This window comes from Chionomys nivalis, chromosome 18 (assembly GCF_950005125.1).
Source record: "Chionomys nivalis chromosome 18, mChiNiv1.1, whole genome shotgun sequence".
Classification (NCBI taxonomy): Eukaryota; Metazoa; Chordata; class Mammalia; order Rodentia; family Cricetidae; genus Chionomys; species Chionomys nivalis.
In genome coordinates, this window is record NC_080103.1 from 42373170 (window position 1) to 42395251 (window position 22082).

The window sequence follows — 22082 nt, forward strand, 5'->3', positions numbered from 1 at the left end:
TACTATTAGAATTATACTAAGTATAATCTAGATATCTTCTAGAGTATTATAAAGAGTACTATCCATAGGTTATTTGAATACTGCATCACTTTATATAAGCAACGAGAACAAACAGGTTTTGGTAAACACTGGCGCAGTGAGTCATTCTCCCCTAGATACTGAGGGACAACTGTATACAGATTATCCCAGGCCATGCTGGAGACTATATATTGGGTAAGTAGAGATACTAAACTCTCTTTGTGGTGCCCTTGTTTTCCCACAGCTATGACAGACACCAACAAGATGATCATCAATTTGGCTATCTTTGGCAGGACGCAGAGTGGAAAAAGTTCTGCTGGGAATATTCTTTTGGGAAGTGATGACTTCTCCAGCCGTCTCTCTCCAGGTTCTGTAACCACAGAGTGCAGTTTGGGCCGCAGCTGTCACCTCCGCAGCTTCATGCGTCGAGGGGGACAAGAAATAACCCTACAGATACAGGTGTTGGACACTCCAGGGTATCCACACAGCAAGTTGAGCACGAAACATGTAACACAGGAAGTCAAGAAGGCCCTGGCACATCACTTTGGACAAGAGGGTCTCCATCTTGCTCTGCTGGTCCAGAGAGCTGATGTGCCTTTCTTTGGACAGGAAGCATCAAACCCAGTCCAGTTGATCCAGGTAATACAAAGATGCAATCATACTGGCACCATTTTTTCCCACTTGGGGACATTCTCTGCAGAGGCGAGGCACAGGAACAAACTGGCTCAAAAGATACTTGAACTTCAAAGTGTGAGTCATATATCAATAGTCAGTAAAAAGTGACTTGATTTTCTTCCAGTTCTGTTTTATAATTTCCTTTAGAACCGTGGTTCTCAACTTTCCTAATGCTGTGACCTTTTACTACAACTCCTCATGTTGCGGTGACTCCCAACCATAAAATTATCTCATTGCTACTTTATAACTGTAATTTTGCTACTGTTGTGTATAGTAATGTAAATATATGACAAGTTGAATATCTGACAAGAGACACCCAAGGGGTTGCAACCCACAAGTTGAGAACCACTCTTCTGGGTCATAGACAGAAATTTCTAGAAACTAATTTCTGGAAGTTAAGCCTTAAATCCTTAAGAACCTTGAACTTGAGTAAGTTTGTAATAAGTAATAAGTAATAAAAACCCAGGGACAGATTTTGGGGTTCAAGCTTCAGATCAGAAAAGCAAAGCAACCAAGCCACTAGAGAGTTCTTACCTCTACCAAGGCTCAGAAAAACAAAGGGTCGATCCTGTCTTCAGTGTGACTGTAGACCGCAAAGCTCTCCACCAAACCTCAGAGTGCCGTGAGCTTCTGTCTCCTTCTGCCTTATATTCCTCTCTCTGCCCAGCCATACCCCTCCTGTCTCCATCTCTCTAGTGCTGAGATTAAAGGCATGTGACTCTCAAACACTGGGATCACCTTTGTGTGAGTTTTAAAGTTTCTGTTTTTAGACAGATCCAATATCATATAGCCCAGGGTGGCCTTGAGCCTTGAGATTAAAGGTGTGTGTCACCACTCCCTGGGCGCTAGTAGCTTAGCTCTGTACTCTGATTTTCAGGAAGGCTTCATTTACTAAAACACAAATAAAATATCACTTTATTTGGACTATCTGCACCAGAATCAGCTGGGTAACTTGTTAAAAATGCATATTTTCCCATTAATATTGAAACAGTATCTCAAGAGTAAGACTTGTGTCTCTGCACTTTCATATGTGTGTATATATATATATAATACACACATTTTATATATATATATTTATATATATATATATATATATATATATATATATATATAGAGAGAGAGAGAGAGAGAGAGAGAAGGTGGGTTCAATATTACCAACTGAAATACCAACATACCACACAACATCAAGGGAACAATTTGTAATAATTCATCAACAATGCATATTTATCCACTGATGATTATCACACATAGTGCAGAACACCTGCAGGGACAGGAGGCCTGAGTACAGGAAGCTTATAATCTAGAAGAAGCAAATAAGTGTCAGAAATGACAATGTGCTAACTCCAAAGTAGTGTACTGGCTAAGAAGAGTGATGAAAGACTTAGCATTAAGGGAAGCATTGAAGAAAGACTACACATGATGTAGGGCAGTACTTACATTGTACTGTTAGAACTATACTAAGTACAATCTAGATATTATCTAGAGTATTATAAAGAGTACTGGGCATAGGTTATGTGAATACTACATCATTTTATATAACTAGCTTGAGAACAAACAGGTTTAGCTAAATGCTGAGGCAGTGAGTCATTTTCCCATAGACACTGAGGGACAACAGTACACAGAATATCTTGGTCCAGATCAGTGGCTATATATTGGGTAAGTAAAGACATCTAACTCTCCTTGTGGTGCCTTGTTTACCACAGCTCTGACAGATGTTCAGATGAAGGACTTTCCCCCTTTAATAGGAAATGACAAAACACTGACCCAAATGGCAGATACGTACTTAGTAAATACAAGAAAGAAATCTGTAATTTTCCATGTTTTCCTGCCACAGAATCTATAGAAAATTCTCTATTCCAGCCATGAACTACAAATACTTTAGGCAGAACCTAAATAATACATGCTACATGTGTTTATACCTGTTTATTTGTTCCTTTCTCATTAGTTGCTACGTGGAGGCCTTCATTCATTAGACAGTCCAGCAAAAGGAGCTAGGTCAGGAGAAGGGTTTTGGAGGAACAATGGATGTATACATGAATATTACCAGGAAAAGTGTAGGAAAAAGGTCTATGAATACTGTTATTTACAATTCCTAGAAATTATTCATTGACCTGCTTCTTTCTGGCCAAGCTCTTGATTCTCTAGAGAGGTTCACCCTAGGGGCTGCCCTAGTCACTGTGTTCCGATGAAGGGCTTCCCCCTTTTACTAGCAAAGACAAAAGAGTGACCCAAATGACAGACACACGTTTTGTTTCTCAGTGGTTTTGACTGATTATAAAAGTTTGGGGAAAGCCAAGTGTGTAACCACAAGAGAATAGTAGTGAAAACCGTGGAGTTACCAGAGCAAAACATTCAACTTCCAACTCCTGAAGATTCAAGTCGTGCTGTCAATAGTACACAAGATGGTTGTAATTAAAATGCAATATAAAATCTAAGGCAACCACACAGTTTCCCACGCTATTAAAGCCTGTATTTCAAAGCATTTCTGGTAGGAATCAAGTAGCAGGAAACATGCACCCAAACAGCAGGGTAATTTTAAGAATATATTTAATATTCACTTATAGCTGCTTTCCATAAACTCAGTAAATTTAGAAGCTATTTCTCAAAAGCCATCTTGACCCTCTCCATATATCTTACTATTCTTCACTATGGTAGAATGCTTCCCTATGCTGAGGCCAGAAGAATTCAATACTATACATTTTGAAAATAGATTCTTCTAGTGTTAGTATACAGAACATTATAATACACTGTTTTGCTACAAGGCAAATTAATTCATACTCATGTCTTGTCTTTTGAAATGGTACCTGCATAGCTTTCTCCGACAGCTGCCTTCCTTAAGTCGTTGTCTATGTCAGGATTAGAAGACCAACAGGAGATGGGTACAAGCAAAGCTCAGATCGTGTTTTGTTGTTTTGCTTTTTCTAGAATAAATAATTTCTCTTTTTTCTGAATATCAACAAACAAGACTTATCAATCCTCACCGTAGCCCGTGAGTGCTGGAAGCAGTTGCAGACTTGTTTGGGGTCCCTCTTGGTCTTCTGTTGATGGTCTCTGAGGCCAAGTTGGAAGCTTATGACTTCCTTTCTGCAGGTGTCGCAGATACCCATGACAGCTGGCTGTATGTGCTCTCAAACCAGCAGAAGCCGCCAGATGTCTTGATATTCGACAGGACCAAGAGCAGCTGTTTAAGGGGCTGTTAAGGTTCATGGGTTCCAGGCATTCGCTGGATTTTGTTTCCTTCTTGGCTGATAAACAAGGAGAATGGGTAATTCTCCTTTCCCTTTCTGGGTAAGAAGGGAGTCCTGGAATGAAAGGACTGGCCTTGTCTTTCCTGTGCCTTTCCATTGGCTCCTGCTTTGTGTTTTAATATTTTGCTTTAATATTTCTCATAGGCTGCCAGCTGTGATGATTAAAGCATTCCTCCAAATGATCTTATTCTTTATTTGTATTAGGTCCCTACTAGAGATGTCAGTGAGTTGTATCCTCCAAATTGGAAAGGAATGTGTGTTAGTGGGGATATTTGAATGTTAAAAATAAAATCCACAAATAGAGAAGATAGAATAGTCTTCTCCAATAAAGAGCCAGCCTGAGGGAGACAAAGTCATTCTAGAGGATGAACCTATGAACTGACTAGAGTCTATATTCTTTTTTGTTTTATTTTATTTTATTTAAATAATATTTTTTAGTTTATTTTGCATACCAACCAGTTTCCAATCCCTCCTCTCCTCCTGTCCCTGCCCCTTTCCCAACCATCCCTTCCCCATCCACTCCTCCATTTCCATTCAGAAAGGGACAGGCCTCCCATGGGCTTGCACAAAGCATGGTGCATCCATTTGAGGCAGGACTGAGCTCCTAACTTTAAATGGAGGTGGAGCCAGGTTGCCAAAAGCCAACTAAGCACCAGGCAGAGGTCCTGCTCTCAGTTAGAAGCCTTCTTAAGAGACCAAGCAACATTGTCACTCACATGCAGAGGGCCTAAGTCGGTCCCATTCAAGCTCCCTAACTGTTGGTCCAGCACCCAAGAGCTCCTGCAAGCCCAGGTCAGCTGTCTCTGTGGATTACTCCATCATGACCCTGGCAGGTACAATCCCTTCTCCCTTTCTTCCACAAGACTCTCAGAGTTTAGTGCAGTGAGTCAGGAAGTGGTAACTCATGCCTTTAATCCCAGCATTCTGGAGGCAGGGACGGGAGGATCTCTGGTCTACAGAAACAGTTCCCAAGATAGCCAGGACTACAAAGAGAAATCCTGTGTTGGACAGGGGGAAGGGGCGGCAATACATAAAGTCTATATTCTTTTGTACAATCATGGGCAGTATTATTATTGTGAACAAGCAGGCTTCAAGAATATATTTTTGTCTTAGAATCAGTCACTCAACTGTTGATGTTGCTGGTGGGTGCTCATTTAGACTAGGCTCACAAAGACCAGTGGTGGGCCTGCATGTACTAGACAATCTTATGAGCCTCATCAGCTGTTAGAATGTACTCAAAGACAAGCCTAATGTTACTAGCCTTTCTTGGTTTTAGAGTCTCAGTCACAAAGGACGCTGATTGATATTAAAGACTTCTACACAATCGTGTTAGTGAATCTGACATGTTTAGCCCTGAGCTCACCTTACAAAGGAGAGCCACTGAAAATGGCAAAGCAGTTCTGTTATGAGTGATGAACACTCCTTCAAGTGAATGACAGAGGGGCTGGCTTATTACAGAGGTGAAGAACATGGCTTCTGGGTAAGTTACACATACCTGTGTCCAGGGTCCTTCTTAGCTACTTGTTTTCACTGTGACCCTGAGTAAGTAACTTCTCTGAACCTCACTGGTTACAAGTGATGAGAAGATTTACTTAACTGACTTCCTTTTGGGTTGCAACATGGTCTTGACAGTAGTAACTCCTTTAACTGAGACAGTGGCATGTAAGGGCACCGTAAGTGTTTAGCTGTAGGAGTTATCATTTTATATCACTATTAGTTAAGGCTCTAACAGTCAGGGAACTTTTCCTAAGGTTTCTTAAGGCCTGCCGGTAACCCAGTGTGACCATGTGACTTCCATCAAGCTACTTACCATCACACGGCCTTAATACTCTCGTGTTTAAAATGAGGCGATTTGGAGAGATGCTTTCTAGTGTTGAATATTCCCTAAATATGACTTGAGATGTTATCATTCAGCTTTGACTACCTGGGAAAGAAAATGTAACACTTTAAATTGGGATGAGAGTAAGGGTATAGCACGCACACATGCACACACACACACACACATGCACACACACATACATGTACGTGTGATCCTCCTGTTCCAGGATAATTTTTTTCTCAGCTGATGTAATTGTTGGCTTTTTTTCTAACGTTTCCCCCTAAAAAGTCCAGATGCGATGATTTCATCAACCACAAACAAATGGGGCAGGGCTGGTGAGGTCCTGAGAAAATGAACCATTCCTGGAAAACAAAGTTTATATTCTTACTAGCTGTCCCAAAAGGACTAGACAGACTCATACCTGCGAGCACTGTGAAACCAAACAGTCCGTGGCTGTAGCATTTTTACTTGGCTTCGTTCTATATTTAAATGATTAGCACCAGATGAATTACTTTTACTTATATTGCCCTTGAATTTCTTTTGAGACATCGATCAACCACGATTGTTCATTTTCTGAGTCCTCAGAGGACATGCTCGGCCACTGACAAGATGACTATCACCAAGAGACACTATTCAACTGTTTTCTAGCCAATGGCTAAAGATTAGAGAGTAAATTGTCGTTATTTTCTGGTTTGGGTAGTAACTCAAAAGTGTGTTTTCTTTCATAGTTTAGGAGATAAGTATCCTTTCATTAAAGAAAAAAAAAAGTCTTTAAAATATTCCCCGTGACTGAGCATGCGGGCTTGTGAGTGTCAAGGTGTTCAGTGATTTCATTCATCCCTCCTGGGCAAGATAACTTTGGAGTATAGGAATCACCTGAAGAATAAAAGGGGGGCATGTTGTTATGGAAAGCCAGGAACTAGGAGAATTATGCCACTTACTTTTTTAAATATGAACTCAGTAAGAAAAGAATTGTGCTATGATACATACCTCTAGAAAGGGTTGTACAAAATAGTGTTTTTATCGTGTATTTTTATTATGATGATAACTCAGAAATATTTAATGGCAAGAATGGTCTAGGTACCAACCAAAGTCATCAGGACGGTGGTTTTGGTGGTGCTCAAGGGCTCACAGCACCAGTTATTTCCTAACCTGTACATAAACATCTTAGTATCACAGCAATCTCTGGGGCACAGAAATGGCACACTGGGGTACTAAATGTGAGAAACTTTCAGATATGAGCAAGATCAAGGGTCAGTAGCTGGACCTGAGTGGAAATAAAGTCATACAATAAATATCATACAATCCCTACTCCTGCATTATGTTAATTCTATTTTAATTTTAGTGTTACCTATCATCATCAGCTGTGATTGTGTCTATTACAGGATCACAGCATGAGGTCAGAGGACAACTGGGATTGGATTTTGTGTGGGTTCTAAGGATCTAACTCGGGACATCATGTTACTGGAACTTCGGGGAGGGGCTTTCCTGGTTGCCTGATGATACAGGGAAAATCCAGGTCCCTTCTTGGGGTTCTTAGTCTCAATAATATAATTTCAGAATGATTGAAACAGAAGTTAAAGGACAATTTTATTAGAATTTAAAAAACACTCAGAGCAGGTAAGCTGTGAATCTCAGCAGGTACTCGAAGGAGCAGTATGGAAAAGGGAAGAAAAAAAAGCCATGCCATTCAAGGCAGTGTGGAAATCAGACACACAGTGGGAAAGCAGCAAAATGGTGGAAGGGAGGCTTTTGAAAAAGAGCAAGAGAGCCCCCAGATGCTGGGGACGCTCGAAGTGTTAGGGAGAGCATGCTTTAAAAGGAGACCAAAAGAAGCATGGCCACGGCCTGGTGAGCACTGCACTGTGAGTTGGAAATTCTGGAATTCTGGGAAGGAAAGACATGGTAGCACATTAAAGAGAAAATTATTCCACCTATTGTTTTTTCATGGCTTAGGTGAGTCTACCTTCCAAGGGGTGGTTCCTTGATCTGGCCTTGCTGGGACATTGTGTCTCTACCCAGGCCAGAGAGCCTCTTCTCTTGATGAGAACAAGCTTTCTCCCAATAAGCCTTTAGAATTACTCAGACATACAGGCTCAAACTGTAAATACTTTTATCCCCTGAGCCATCTTGCAGACCCATGCTAATCCCTTTGTGGCAAATAACAGGTATTTATTGTCTCTTAGTTCTTGAGGTCAGAAGTCTGAATTCAAAGAATTGGCAAGGTCTGCTACTTCTGAGAGCCACGAGGAAATGATGTGTCCCAGGCCTTCTCCTGGATTATTTTCTCCTGTACATGACTATTTCCAGGGTCCATGACCTTTTCCTTATATTTGTGTCTCTGTTCACATTTCCCTGTTTTATAAGGACATTAATAATTTTGGACCAGGAGCTAACCTAATGACTTTTCCTTAGATTAATCACATCTTCATGACACTCTTTCCAAATAAGGTCACATTCTGAGGGACTGGGGATTAGGAGTCGGCATATGAATTAGGGAGAGGACACAGTTCAATGCTAATATCAATGCTCATTCACATTGCAGCGTGCGTCTCCTCTCTACCAGAAATATGTACAATACACTGCAAGCACCACAGAGTCCTACGAAAATCCTTTGTCATGTCATGGGTTGTTGGCATCATATGGATACTTAGATTGGTAGAATTGTGATCTCCAGTGGCTGAACAAACAGGATTTTCAATGAACTTGGATTTAAAAGCACACGAGATGTGATCAATGAAGCCCTGCTTTGCATAATCCTCATGTATGTGCTGTCAAGACAGTGCTGTCTCATACACTGATTTTAAAAAGATGGCTCATGTTTTCTTGAAACAGGATGTTTTAGGGGAACCTGTACCTCTGCGGTGTAGACAGACAAATTCTGATTAGGTAAGAGCAAACAGGTAGTCTCTGTAAGAAATCTACCACAGGGAGCTATAAAACTCAGAAGTACAGGATTGTGTCCCTGAGAATAAAATTAAGAACTGAGCCCTCAAAACTAAACAACTAAGCCTGCTGTTTGACTCAACCAAGAGGATCCAAATTCCAAAATATTAAGCAGATATTGCTAAGAGTTCACAGTGTGCCGGACCCTGGGATGACAACGCAGACACAGAATGAGCCTTCATAGAGGCCACTACTAAGTTCCTGTAACATATGTATAAATAAATGGCTCTGATAACAGCCAGACTGTTTCCAGGAGTTGGAATTAATATCCATAGTCATAAATATCTCTAAAATCCTTGCCTCAGAATTTTCATACATATTTTCCAATTAGACTTACTTGTTCCAATTCCTTCCTTCACTGTCTCTTTTCTTTACTCCTTCCCTTCATTTTACCACACCATAAACACAACCACATATTTGTTATATACATTGCGACCTAGCTTTCCAGACTGTTTCAATGAAAACATTACTGATGTGTATGTAGCTCAGTGTGTCAATTTTCGATGCCACGACATGAATAGTAATAGTATTAGGGCAAAGATTTGTGTGGAATACCAAAAAGTTAGGCGTGTCCAAGCATGGTGGTTCCTGCCTCCAACCCAGCACAAGGGAGGCAAACACCAGGTTAGTATATTTGAGGTCAGCCTTGGGGACCGAGTAAGAGTCTGTCTCACAAAACACAAAATGAGAGAGAAAGGGAGGGGAGGGAGAGAGGCGGCAGGAGACTAAAAGAGATTGCCCAGTTTAAAAGCATAGCATAATCTGCCACAAATTTTTCATTTATTTCTGTTTGCTTTCGTTTAAATAGAAGTCCTTGCTACCTCTTATCCTATTTTTCATAGACATTTTACATTTTTTAAAAAGGTGTTATAAACTGGAAATATTTCAGACATAGGAGCATACAGAAGGAAGAGAATGTTACTTTACTGTCACTTGGCTATGATTTCATATAAGTTTGGAAACATTCAAAAGCTAAATGGTTACTCTTAGATGCCTTGAGCATTGGATGAGCAATACGCCACATGCCATGGTTTCTGCTTCATATCAGCTAATTTTCACTAATCAAGGAAGAATTTATTGCACAACCCACTTGTACATATCACTAAACAAAGGGACAACACACTTCAGTGCTTCTCAGGCACATTAGAAGCGGCCATTTGATCAATTGCCTTTGATTCCAGGCATGTGGCAAGAGGAACATGAGGGTTGCAGTAATCTTGTGTAGCTGTTCCAACTCACCAAATGGATTTTAATCTTAGCTTTTCCGTTACTTGTCATCTAGTTAATCAATTGAGCATAACCAGATTATGTCATTTTAATCCCTTAGTAGATACTTTCGTGGTGATAACATGACATAAAAAAAAAAAAAGAAAAAATAGATGTTGTAACAATTGCCTTGCTCAAAGTACCACAAATTAAAGGAACTGAGTGCTTCTCACAGGATCTGGTTGTGGAGTAAGTATAAGCGACCACTGAGTGCTGGCCATACTACATGCAGTGTGGCCAGATTCTCTGCAGCATTAAGTCTTTGCATATCAATTATAACAGCAAGCAAGACAGTCAAATAAAGCCGTTTGTTGTTGTTCAGAAACCCCATCCATCTTCCTCAATGTGCTAACAACACTTGAGCTCACAGCCACTTCCCATTACATAGATCAGATTTCACAAATATCATGACACAGGGCTCTGTTGGCTAATGACACTGGACTTTAATATCAGCTTTGTTCACTTTTGAGGAATAGAGTCCAAGGCAAACAGTCATTTAACTTCTCTCTCTTTCAGGAACTTCTGGGAGATTCTTGGAAGAATTACACTGCTGTTCTTTTCAGCCATGCAGAAAAAATAGAAGAGGCAGGGATCAGTGAAGACGAGTATTTGAGTGAGGCTCCTGACGCGCTGTTGACTCTACTACGCTCTGTTCAGCAGAGGTATACTTTCCTGTATGAAAGAGAAAACTCATGCAATGAACAGAGAATTAAAATCTTAGAAACAATCTTGGAATTTATCAAAGAAAATCATTATCAAGTTCTCAGTTTTACATAAAACTTAAGCAAAAAAGAAAAGTGTGCTAGGTATCTATTAGGGTCAGGAATTTGATTTTAAAATCTGCCTTTGTTCACATGAATAGTGGAGATGAGAATTCCCTGCACGGCTGTATAGCTATTTTGGAAAATTCTAAATAAAAAGTTATGATAAGGATTCAAGATTTCTATTGCAAATCTCACGATGTCAGAATTATATTCATAAGTATTTATCCGACAGAAAGTGAACTTTTGTGCATTAAGATGCATCTATAAGAATGTTCATGCTGGCACCATTCATAATAGTTAAAAGCTGAAAACTATCCACATGTTCCTGAATAGAATGATGTGTAAACTGTAGTATATGCACACAGTGAGGTGCTACAGTAATGAAAGTGAGCAAAATTAATCATCTTTAACAGTAGAGTCAACTACAGTGTCAATAGAAAGAAGCCAGACATGAAGTGTGCTTTATGACTTCATTTATACAAAGGTCAGAAACAGTATAAATGAATGCTACCTAACTACTCTGGAGGTATAAGTTCTGTAGATCAGAAGAGCAAAAGGATGCTGTGGGGTAGCCTTCAGAGATTTTAATAATGCTATTTCATGGTTTGGATGCTGTTTCATAGGGCATGTACCTCGTGAAAATGAAGCAAAATTTCTTGTAGTTTATAAGCTCCTCACTATATTTGAATACAAGCTAAAATGAATAAATTTTCCTCATTTTTAAGAAATTAATCTCACTACTTACTTGATACAAGAGATGGAAAATTGTACTACCTTGCCAGGGTATGTTTCTTTTCTTGGAACACATACTCCATAGTTACTGCAATGAATACATGAATTGGCATGTGACAGAGACTCAGTGCTGGGTTTCCTTTCTGCTTTAGGGAGACCTCCTGGCTCTGTTTAGGGTTAGAAATATTAAGGAAAACTCAGAGCATGCTCTTTAGCAAATCCCTATACTAGCTACCATAGCTGACTATAAGTGCCTCTCTAGTCATTTGTTTGCTTTGCTATCAGGTATCAAGGTGGTTTGACCATGTAAGAGTGATCTTCAGGGTGGTTTGAATACACCAGTGATAAGGAAAGGAAAGCGATTCTAGTTATCAAGAGACAAGTCTGTCACCAAGGCAGAATCATATCACCTCCACATGTGATCAGATAAGAATCTTCCCAGAATGCCACTAATTTATAAACTTTTTTCATAAAGTTAAATTACATTTTTATTTTTCTCACTGTGGTAGCCTGTAGTAATTTTCATCAGAGACAGGATTATAACTGATGGGTTTTCTCCAAAAGCGGTTCTCAAAGGCTACTTTTATAAAGGCTACTTTTATAAAGGCTACTTTTATAAAGGCTACTTTTATAAAGGCTACTTTTATAAAGGCTACTTTTATAAAGGCTACTTTTATAAAGGCTACTTTTATAAAGGCTACTTTTATAAAGGCTACTTTTATGCTATCATTTGAACTCCAGCACAGATGGTGATTATTAAATAAGCCATCAACTGCCTACTTGTTAGGTAGACAGCTAAAGAGTGTCAGAGATTGAGCCTTAATTCTCTCCCATTATTTTATTATATCTTTGCCTTTATTACAAGGCACTGGAATAGTTCAATGATAATGGGTGCTTAATTGATACATAACATTTGTACATCTTTATAGTGTATTATGGGAATTCAATGCATGCTATATACTATGTAATAAAATCAGGATAATAGCATTTGATCTTTTAAATTATCAGTCATTTTTAATGGTTGGGAATTTTGTACTTCTCTAGTCAATTTTAAATATACCATAGACAAACTAGGCATGTAACCTAGTAGTGTGGTGCTTGCCCAGCTTGTGAAGCCCCTTGGTCTAATCCTGTCAAGGCAAACTCAGAACAACAAAATGAATGATATTTGTGGGAAGAGGTGGGGTGATAGTGATGGGCATGCATTTCATGTCTGTGTGACATGTAACAGCTTTAATAAAGAACAAAAAGGAAAAGTCTAGTAACTTACAATATTGTTATCTTGCGCTACATGAAAAACACAAGGGATTTCCTGAACTCTGAAATTTGTTACATTTCTTCATATCCAGAAGTTCAAGTTTTTTTGGATTATTTTTCGTTTTTTACAAGATTTCCTGATATTATCAGATTGATTTTTCTAACACTTCCCTCAAATTATTTTGTAGTCTGGGTACACAAGTGTTTTGTCAAATAAAATTGTTACTATATCATCTTTCTTAAAGCACACAGGATGATTCCCCTCATTTGCCCTTGTTATTTGTTTTATGGTCCTGTTATTTCTTAGATTTTCTCACTCTTTCCTATCATTTTGCTAATTTGATAATGTTACTATATCTGTGATGCTTTGGAAGTTCTACTGGAATTCATATGCATAACAGGAATCAGGTACATATTTCCTACCATTGTTTGATAACAGAGTCACAACTATTTGTTCAACCAAATACCCCACTAGTCATCCCTTCAACTAAGGGCGACTCCATCCCCATGGAACTAGCACCTGCAGGATACCGTCATCCCCCACATAAGACAGCTTAGGAATCTTTTTTCCCCATATAACTGAATTCTGTGGAGGCAACTAAGACTTTCTCTTGTGCACAAGGGTCAGCTTATACCACTTAACCTGCACATCCCTGGTAGTTTATCATTATCTTTTTAAAAAAATTATTTAGCAGTATATACAATACTAGATTTTGTTATGCATTTTCAAATATAACTTGATTTTGTTGATTTGACTCTTCCCCTTTTCCCTCTACATGACGCCTCAATACTAGAAACTCAAATCTTTACCTTGTCTTCATATTCCTCAATGTCTCTATTAAGTGTTTTCTCCAACATACCCTGCATGCCTGCATATTCAATGCTAAATATCAAGCATATCTTTGCATGAGCAGTGTGTTTCAGCAGTCCTGGGTCTTCATAATAATCAGCATAAGGAATGTAGGAAAAGAATGTGTCCATGGGAATAGGGTAGCTGACTCTTACAAGTCACTGAAGTGAACCCTTCCCGCTGTACTCTCCCTGAGGCTGAGCTGTGAAGCTCTTTCTGGGTGATAGTTCATATATTTATCCATGAACTTAATCATTTCTGGAAATAACTGCAACTCACAAGAGACTCATGTGAAAAGAATTAGCTCTAGGCAAAAGAAATGACACTGTTATGGCTGTCCTTGGGTGTCCTGGCACCTTTTTGATTATTGCCTTTTATTTGCAATTTTTGTGTTCTTCAAAAAAAAAAAATTGTGTTCTTCAGATGTCCAATCTGCATGGTAGCCTCCTCTGCACAACAACAAATTTTTGCTGAATTTTAGATTGGAAAGGTTTTGAACATTTTGAAGCTCATAGGATAGTGTACTTGAATTTCTGAGTTCATAGAATGGTGCTTTTAAGAAGCTGGGGCCAGAGCGTGATCAGTGCATGCCCTTTTGGGGACCTCAGTGATCACCTCCCAAAACCAACCAGCTCTAAAACTTACTGGGTTAGTTTTTCTAGATATAAAACCTCAATGAACGATTTCTGATGTGATTCCTGTTTTGACCTTCTTTCCTTTTTAAGTTATTGTAGATGCAAAAGAATCACAACTTCTACCTCAAAGTAAATCCCTTAGAGATATTCAATTATGGAGCCAATTAGAAGGGACTATGGCCCAGGACAGATTTCATACCTCAAATGCTATGTTTAAAGGTGATAATGGTTTTATGTTGTATTTATGGTAATAGAAAATGACTCCAACAGATAAGAGAGTGGAAGCAACAAGGAGGTGGTTACAGAAAGGCATGGAGATCTCTTCTGTGGGCCTCAGATCTATCCGACAACAACCTTAGCCCACTGGTGGGTTACAAAGGAGGAACCTGCTCGCTTATTGGTTAATGAATAAAGCTGTTTTGACCAATGACTTAGCAGAGTAAAGTCAGGTGGAAATCTGAACGGAGATATAGAGAGGGTGTAAGCAGAGCCAAAGAGATACCATGTAGCTGTTGAAGGACAAAGACGCCAGAAAACTTTACCAGTAGGTCACAGCCTCGTGGTGATACACTGATTAATAGAAAGGAGTTAATTTAAGAGATAAGAGTTAGCTAGGAATACACTTGAACCATTCGCCAAGCAGTGTTGCAATTAATAGTTTTTGTGTGATTATTCGGGTCTGGACAGCGGGGAAACAAACAAGCAATCTCCTATTACAGTTTTGTTTTGAGATGTTATTTCTATTTTATGTGTGCGGATGATCTGTTTGAATGTATGTTTGTACATGACATGTATGTAGTGCCCTCAGAGGTCAGAAGCCTGGAGTTACAGAAGGTTGTGAGCTGCCATGTAGGTGGTAGGAATTGAAGAGCAGACCTCTGGAAGAGCAGCCAAGTGTCTTAAGTGCTGAGCCATCTGTGCAGCTCGTTTGTGGCTACCCCGCCTTTTGACTTAAAGAACACCTCCTTTTACTAGTCCACTAGCTTTTAGGTAGATGATATTCTGCTTTCACATAAGGCTAAGCTTTTCAAGCATTCCTATAAGAGAACAAACTAAAAATGAGAGGGAAAAATAAAAATAAATTAATAAAGGAGAAGGGCCTTATTAGGAAACAATAGTTGTCCTTAGCTGAGATAGATACCGGAAGTAAACAAAGCCCTAGAAGTCACATCAGTCGCCATTACTCACTTACACACTAACCCTCCACACTAGACCTTCTCACTTAACTAGATCAGCCTTCCTGTACCTTTTAGTATGTTAACGGCCATGAGGGGTGTGCATCCTGGGACACTGGCAGAAGGATCAGACCATCTCTGCCTTTCAAGGGACTTTCACTGGAGAACAGAGACCATTAAGCAGGAATTTCCCATCCATGGCAACATAAAGACTCCCTGGCCACCTCCCCGTTTAAAAATGGGGATTCCTTTTCTACGAAGCATATGGTCTCCATTCCATTTTCTCAAGGCTGAGCTTGAGTGACAGTATCTCTTCTAGCAATTGTTGTTTCCTCCCTGGTTTGTTTCAATAGATGCAGCTGGTAGTAGGACTGCCAAGCACTGATAAAAGGATCACTACTTCCAAATTTATTTTAAAAATAAGGTTCCTCCCACAAGCTTTTTTTTTTTTTTTTTTTTTTGGTTTTTAATATGTGCTTCTTCGGAGAGAAAATGTTATCTTTTAATATAACAAATGAAGGTTATGGAAGGAAGCTATTTCAACTACAATTATTCTTTTGTTAACTTATTAAAAGTGGCTTTTAGTTTGCATTTTCATCAGTCTTTGAAAAGAGAAATTTAGTTGTAATGTTGATTTTGGATGACTCTTCTCTGCTATTTCCAAATTTCCCAGGTGTGAAAATCTGAGAGGGTTTTAATGAACTAGTATCAGCCAAATATGTAATCTCAGGGCTAAAGGATGTATATATCAAAAGCATTCTCTATGGGGATGTATAATATTCTAATGAGGCAATTTACAAAAACAAATGCAATACTTCGTCCAGAGTGGCCTTGCCAGAAAGACCCTAGAGGCAGATGAGCACACATTAACTGATATTTTCACAGCTCTGTGGGCACTGTACACCAAGGGAGAGCAAGAAGAATAGCCGCCCTCATCAAAGAGGATTATTCATTTTCCTTGCGATTCCTGAGCCTCCGGCTTGTTTTGCTCTTGTTGCTAACGACAACGGCTCACCAGATAGGAAATGATGACGGTGAAGGCGGAAAAGAACACTTCACATGAGAGCTAGAGGACTGGGAAGAGAGTGTGTCAGGAGCAGGGGGAGTAGAAACTGGGGATGAAAGGAGAAAATGCAAGCAAGGGAATACATTAGGGTGAAAAATACAATATTCCTAATTAGCTCACACTCTGAAAATCCAGATGGCTTCCTTTCAAATCAGTAATTATTTCACTGTTCCAGGTTTTTCTTCCAAATACTTTTGGAGTTAACTCCTATGAATCATGCCTGCCAAGACTTACTCAGAAGAAAATCCACAACCCTACAGTACAAGAAACAAGTGTGAGCAAGCTGTTCCATCCCGTTCCAAATAAAATGGTACCTGATAATGCAGCTCTACATAGAGACTTTTCTGTCTCACTGTTGAAAAACTTAAGGTTGCCACCTAAGTATTAGTTATGATTGGGCACACCCCAAAGGAGCTATTCCTATTTTAAAGACATCTCTCCATCCATTCATCCATCCATCCATCCATCCATCCATCCATCCATCCATCCATCCATCCATCTATCTTAAATCTAGTGACTCTGTCACTTTGGGCCATAACCCACTCTCTTGCTTTTCAAAAGAAACTGGAAAACAATATTCCAAAACAAACTAGTAAACAGAAATTTTAAGTTTGATCAAACTAGGGAGAGATGTCCTACATCAATCATTAATAGATAAACACCCTACAGATTTGCCTATAGGCAATAAGATGGACACATTTTTTCGAGGTCCCCTTTCCCTAGAGCGTGTGAAAAATTGACATACAAATGAACAAGCTAATTGACCATTTGTCAACTTGACACACCAATACATTACCATTAAACTATAACCCTTTGTCTTGGTTATTGTTCTGTTGCTGTGAAGAGATACCATAACCAAGGCAACTTATAAAGGAAGGCATTTAATTGCACACTTCCTTATAGTTTCAGAGAGTCAGTCTATGACCATTGTGGCAGGAAGCAGGCAGGCATGGTGCAGGAGCTTTATATCCTCATCAGAACAGAGAGGGGAGAGACAGAGAGAGAGAGAGAGACAGAGAGAGAGAGACAGAGAGAGAGAGAGAGAGAGAGAGAGAGAGAGAGAGAGAGAGAGAGAGAGAGTAGGCATGGCATGATTTTGAATCCTCGAAACCCACCCCCAACAATACAATGCCACACCTCATCCAATAAGGCCATACCTCCTAACCCTTCTCAAGTAGTTCCACTGAGGGCCAAGCATTAAATAATGAACCTATGGGGATCGTTCTCATTCAAGCTACCACAGTCCATTCCCTAGTCCCCACTGGCTTGTAGTTATATGATAATGCAAAATGCACTCAGTCCAACTTCAAACGTCCCAGAATCTATCACATCTTAAGATAGTTTAAAAGCCAGAGTCTCCTCTGAGAGTAATGCCATCTCTTAACTGTAACCCCATATAAAAGCAAAAGCAAAGAGCAGACAAATACTTCCAACATACAATGGCACAGAATATACATTACCATTCCAAAATGGAGGAAAGGGAGAAAATTAAGACAATAGGGACCAAAACAAGACTCTAACCCAGCAGGGAAAACTCCAAAGTCTACTTTGCTGACTGCAATGCACCTCTTTCTCTTGGACTGCTCCACACCCATTAGTAGCTCTCCTTGGCAGGTATCCCATGGCACTGCCATATTCAACATCTTGGGGTGTCCTAAGCAAACCAGGCTTTATCTTCACAGTTTGATACAATGGCCATCTATTCCCCTGCCATATGTCTGGACTCGGCAGCTTTCTGTAACCTCGGAAGAAGATTCTATAACCTCTTTCCTAGAGCCCTCTTAACTGTACAGCCAGAACTACATGGCCAGCCAAAGCTGACAATTTCTTCTACTTTCAGAAGATGGAACCTGGCCAATTTCTTGAAATATATTTGCATATACTTTCTGTTGTTGATTTCCTTTGCTGCTTAAGTTTTCCTTTAATACCTTTTCATAAATTGGAAGCTTAACTGGTGGGGTCTTGCCCTGAGGGCACTACTCCTTTTATTCCATTTTGAATCAGGTCTCTTTTAAAACCCTTTATTTCCTTGAGCACAGGACTTGGCTCCAATATTACATTTCCTAGTGTTCCTTTTCTTTTCAAACTGTAGGTGTACTATTTCTCTTTGCCCTGCTTGCTTCTTTGCATCTCTTTAAGATCTAATAGCCATACTATAATCAATACTAGGCTGTCTTGGAATCTTCTTTACTATTAACCTTAACCCAAAGCATTTCAATTTAGGTCAAGGCACATTTTTATGACAGGGGCAACATGCAGTCACATTCTTCGTCCAAATATCACAAGAATGGTCTGTAGCCCAGCTGCTAATATTAATATTGCTCCCCTTTGAAGCTTTTTGAGCTGGACTTGTTTACCCAAAGGATGATCCATTAAGTCCCACTTAAAGCTTTCAGTGGTTTTTCTAGTTCAAAGTCCTAAAGTCCTCCAAACAGCAGCATGGTCATGCCTGTCACAGTGAAGTGCAACTCCAGGTGCCAACTTCTGTCTTAATCACTGTTCTAGCAATATGAAGAGATCCCATGACCAAGGAAACTTAGAAAGGAAGGCATTTAACGTAGGGTTAGTCCATGACCATTATTAGGAAGATGACCGGTATAATTCTGGAGCAGTAGCTAAGAGCTTTACCAACTGGTCTGCTGGTAATAGGAGGAGAGAGAGAGACACTGGGCCTGGCATGGGCTTTTGAAACATCAAAACCTACCTGCATGGGGCTGGAGAGATGGCTCAGTGGTTAAGAGCATTGCCTGCTCTTCCAAAGGTCCTGAGTTCAATTCCCAGCAACCACATGGTGGCTCACAACCATCTGTAAAGAGGTCTGGAGCCCTCTTCTGGCCTGCAGACATGCATGCACACAGAATATTGTATATATAATAAATAAATATTAAAAAAAAAACCTACCTGCAGCATGAATTCTAATTGGTCTTAATAATAAAAACCAGGAGTCAGATATTAGGGGATGAGAGCTGAGAGGTCAGAGAAACGGTGCAGCCAGCCACCAGAGAAACCTTTTACCTCTACCGAATCCTCAGACTAAAGGATCCTGTTTCTACTAATCCTCAGACTGCATGCTCAGACTTCATCCTCAGATTGACTGCATCCTAAGACTGACTTATAGTGGTTATTATTCGGGCTCTAATAAAGCAAGCATGTCTGAAGAACAGAACACAAAACAGCCACACAGGGCAGCCATACAGGCCAAGGAGTGGTGGCACAGACCTTTAATCCCGGGACTCGGGACAAAGAGGCAGACGTCTAAAATTTAAAAAGACTCTAACTAATTTAAGAAAAACTATAAACAATGTCTATATATAATATACACAGGCAAAAAATACATCAACACTGTTTAATCCATTTGCATTTGACAAATCCAGAGAAAATACTCCACTCTCCATCCTATCTTGGTGAGTTCAAAGTCTTGTAGATAACTTACTTTCTATCAGCATTACCATGCAAAACTATCTTTTGATGTCTCTCAACCTTGTACACTTTACACTTCTTTAATGAGTTTATTTTCTGCATCTGGTAGACAAGGAAAATTATAACTATCTAGTCTTATTCCCTCAAAGACCCAAGAAGGACATAATATTAACTAAATAATCAGGAAGTGTGAAGCACAATTAATAAAAGCTCAGGGTCAGAACCTGAAGAACTGAAAAGCAAAACAGCCAGCCACTGGCTTTTACTTCAAACTCCATCTGAAATAGCGATCCTGTGTCCTGAAATCTCAGAATGAGACTGTGTCTGAGAGCTGTCTCCCCCCATTTTATAATCCTTTCTAGGACTGGGATTAAAGGCGTGCACCACTACCACCCGATTTCTATGGCAACTAGTGTGGCTACTGGGATTAAAGGTGCATGTCATTGTGGATACCGGGATTAAAGGTGTGTGTTACCATAACCTGGTCTATAAGGCTAACCAGTGGGACTGTTTTAGTGTCAGATCTTCAGGCAGTCTTTATTTATTAAAATACAATTTAAATGTCATTACAGCAGTGTCAGCAGGAACTTCCAAAAAAAAAAATATGAGTAAACGACTCAACCTTATTTCCCACTTCTTCAGTTCTGTTCCAAGCATTCAAAGCTGCTTCATGGCATTAAGCCAGGATGTGGCTATCATATATGGATTGTCTTCCTAAATTAGCATAATTTTCTTCTCCAAGAAGTTGATCTTGGGAGATTTGCATACCTCTAGCTCTACTCTGTTGTTCAATGGTCTTAGCCTCTTCCTTCCTCCAGGCCCTCCATTTCAAATGAGAATCAGGCTCTTTCAAAAAGCATGAAAATAACAGAAACTGCACACATGAGCCAACTTCCAATTGCAGTGACAAAAATTCTTAAGCCATGAGCGTTGCTCACAAAGCTAAGGCTTAATGACACAAAAATTGCAACTTTGAGTGGCCTCAGGAGTGGCCTCTGCACTGATACTGTCAGCAATGGGACTACAGAGATTGGTCACTGTGTGACTCTGGCTCCCTCCACCTTTTAGACGGCTGCTAAGTTCACACATGCCCACGTGTCAGTGCCATCCTCCCATCCTGAAACAGCAGACACCAACCTCACCAGTGAAGGTTCCCAATGGAAGCCTGCAATATTACCTGTCCATCCCTGTAGTGCCTGCGCTATGGGACAGTTCATGAGTGGGGCAAGGATCTGGAGATTAAAGAACACAAGGGACATTCATGAAGAGAGAATGCAGAATGTTGTTTATTCAAGCTTAGAGAAAGCCTTATATACCTAACTGCTGCACAGTGGAAATCTGCCCCACCCCCCACCACCCCCAAGGCAGAAGAGAATTACCAGGCTCAAGATGGAGCAAACAACTCCCCTGTAGCTAACCATCAGGGTGGACAGAGCGAGCACAGGAACAAACGTCTTGCCAGAAAATGCAAGCTATCCTCAATATAAACCCTGGGAGGAGGGGTAGACCTGTGGGCCCTACACATCCCCAGTTGGTGCCATGTCTGTTTACAGGAGACTACTGTAATCTTTGTAACAGTGCAATATTATAAGGCGTGTTTGTGTGACTAAACCTGGCATATTTGAAAGGCAAATCTCATATGGACTTCATAACTGAGGGAGGCAGAGCTCACCAGGTCTGTCCCTCCAGGGTGCATAGGATAGGTGTAAACACCATTGTGCTTGTACAGCTTCTCCAGCTGCAGCCAACAGGGTTGCTCTCGAGCTGCCTCCATGATTCCTCAATGAACATTCCACAATTCTGTCACCTCTAACATCCTGGGTCTCCACCATATATTTCACTTCACTGACCTCTTTGGGATGCGCACTGTGAGAACATGGCCCTGCTACATAGTACCTCTTCTCACAAGCCTTTTACAATCACCACTCTAAGGCTTCTGTGGTCTTACCATCCTTGAATTCTGCATGTGTGCAAAATTAGCATCAAAGGGACAATGGGACCTCTTGTATGGCTGCAATGGCCTCAAAGTACTTTGATAGCTCAACAGGATAAAAGAAATTGTGAGGATAACAACTGCTTAGGTCAGTAGTTTTCAACCTTCCTAATGCTGCGACCCTTTAATAAAGTCCCTCATGTGGTGACGCCCAACCATAAAATTATTTCAAGGCTACTTCATAGCTGTAATTTTGCTATCGTTAAGAATCATAACAT

General features: G+C 40.1%; 1 protein-coding gene across 1 annotated transcript; it reads left to right on the forward strand.

The window, feature by feature from the left end:
• The first annotated feature begins 264 nt into the window (after positions 1–264).
• On the forward strand, positions 265–10749 carry Gimd1 (GIMAP family P-loop NTPase domain containing 1). Its single transcript, XM_057792862.1, has 2 exons — positions 265–657; positions 10489–10749. Exons 1-2 carry the CDS (start codon positions 265–267, stop codon positions 10747–10749), a joined length of 654 nt encoding a protein of 217 aa, XP_057648845.1.
• Positions 10750–22082: the final 11333 nt, after the last annotated feature.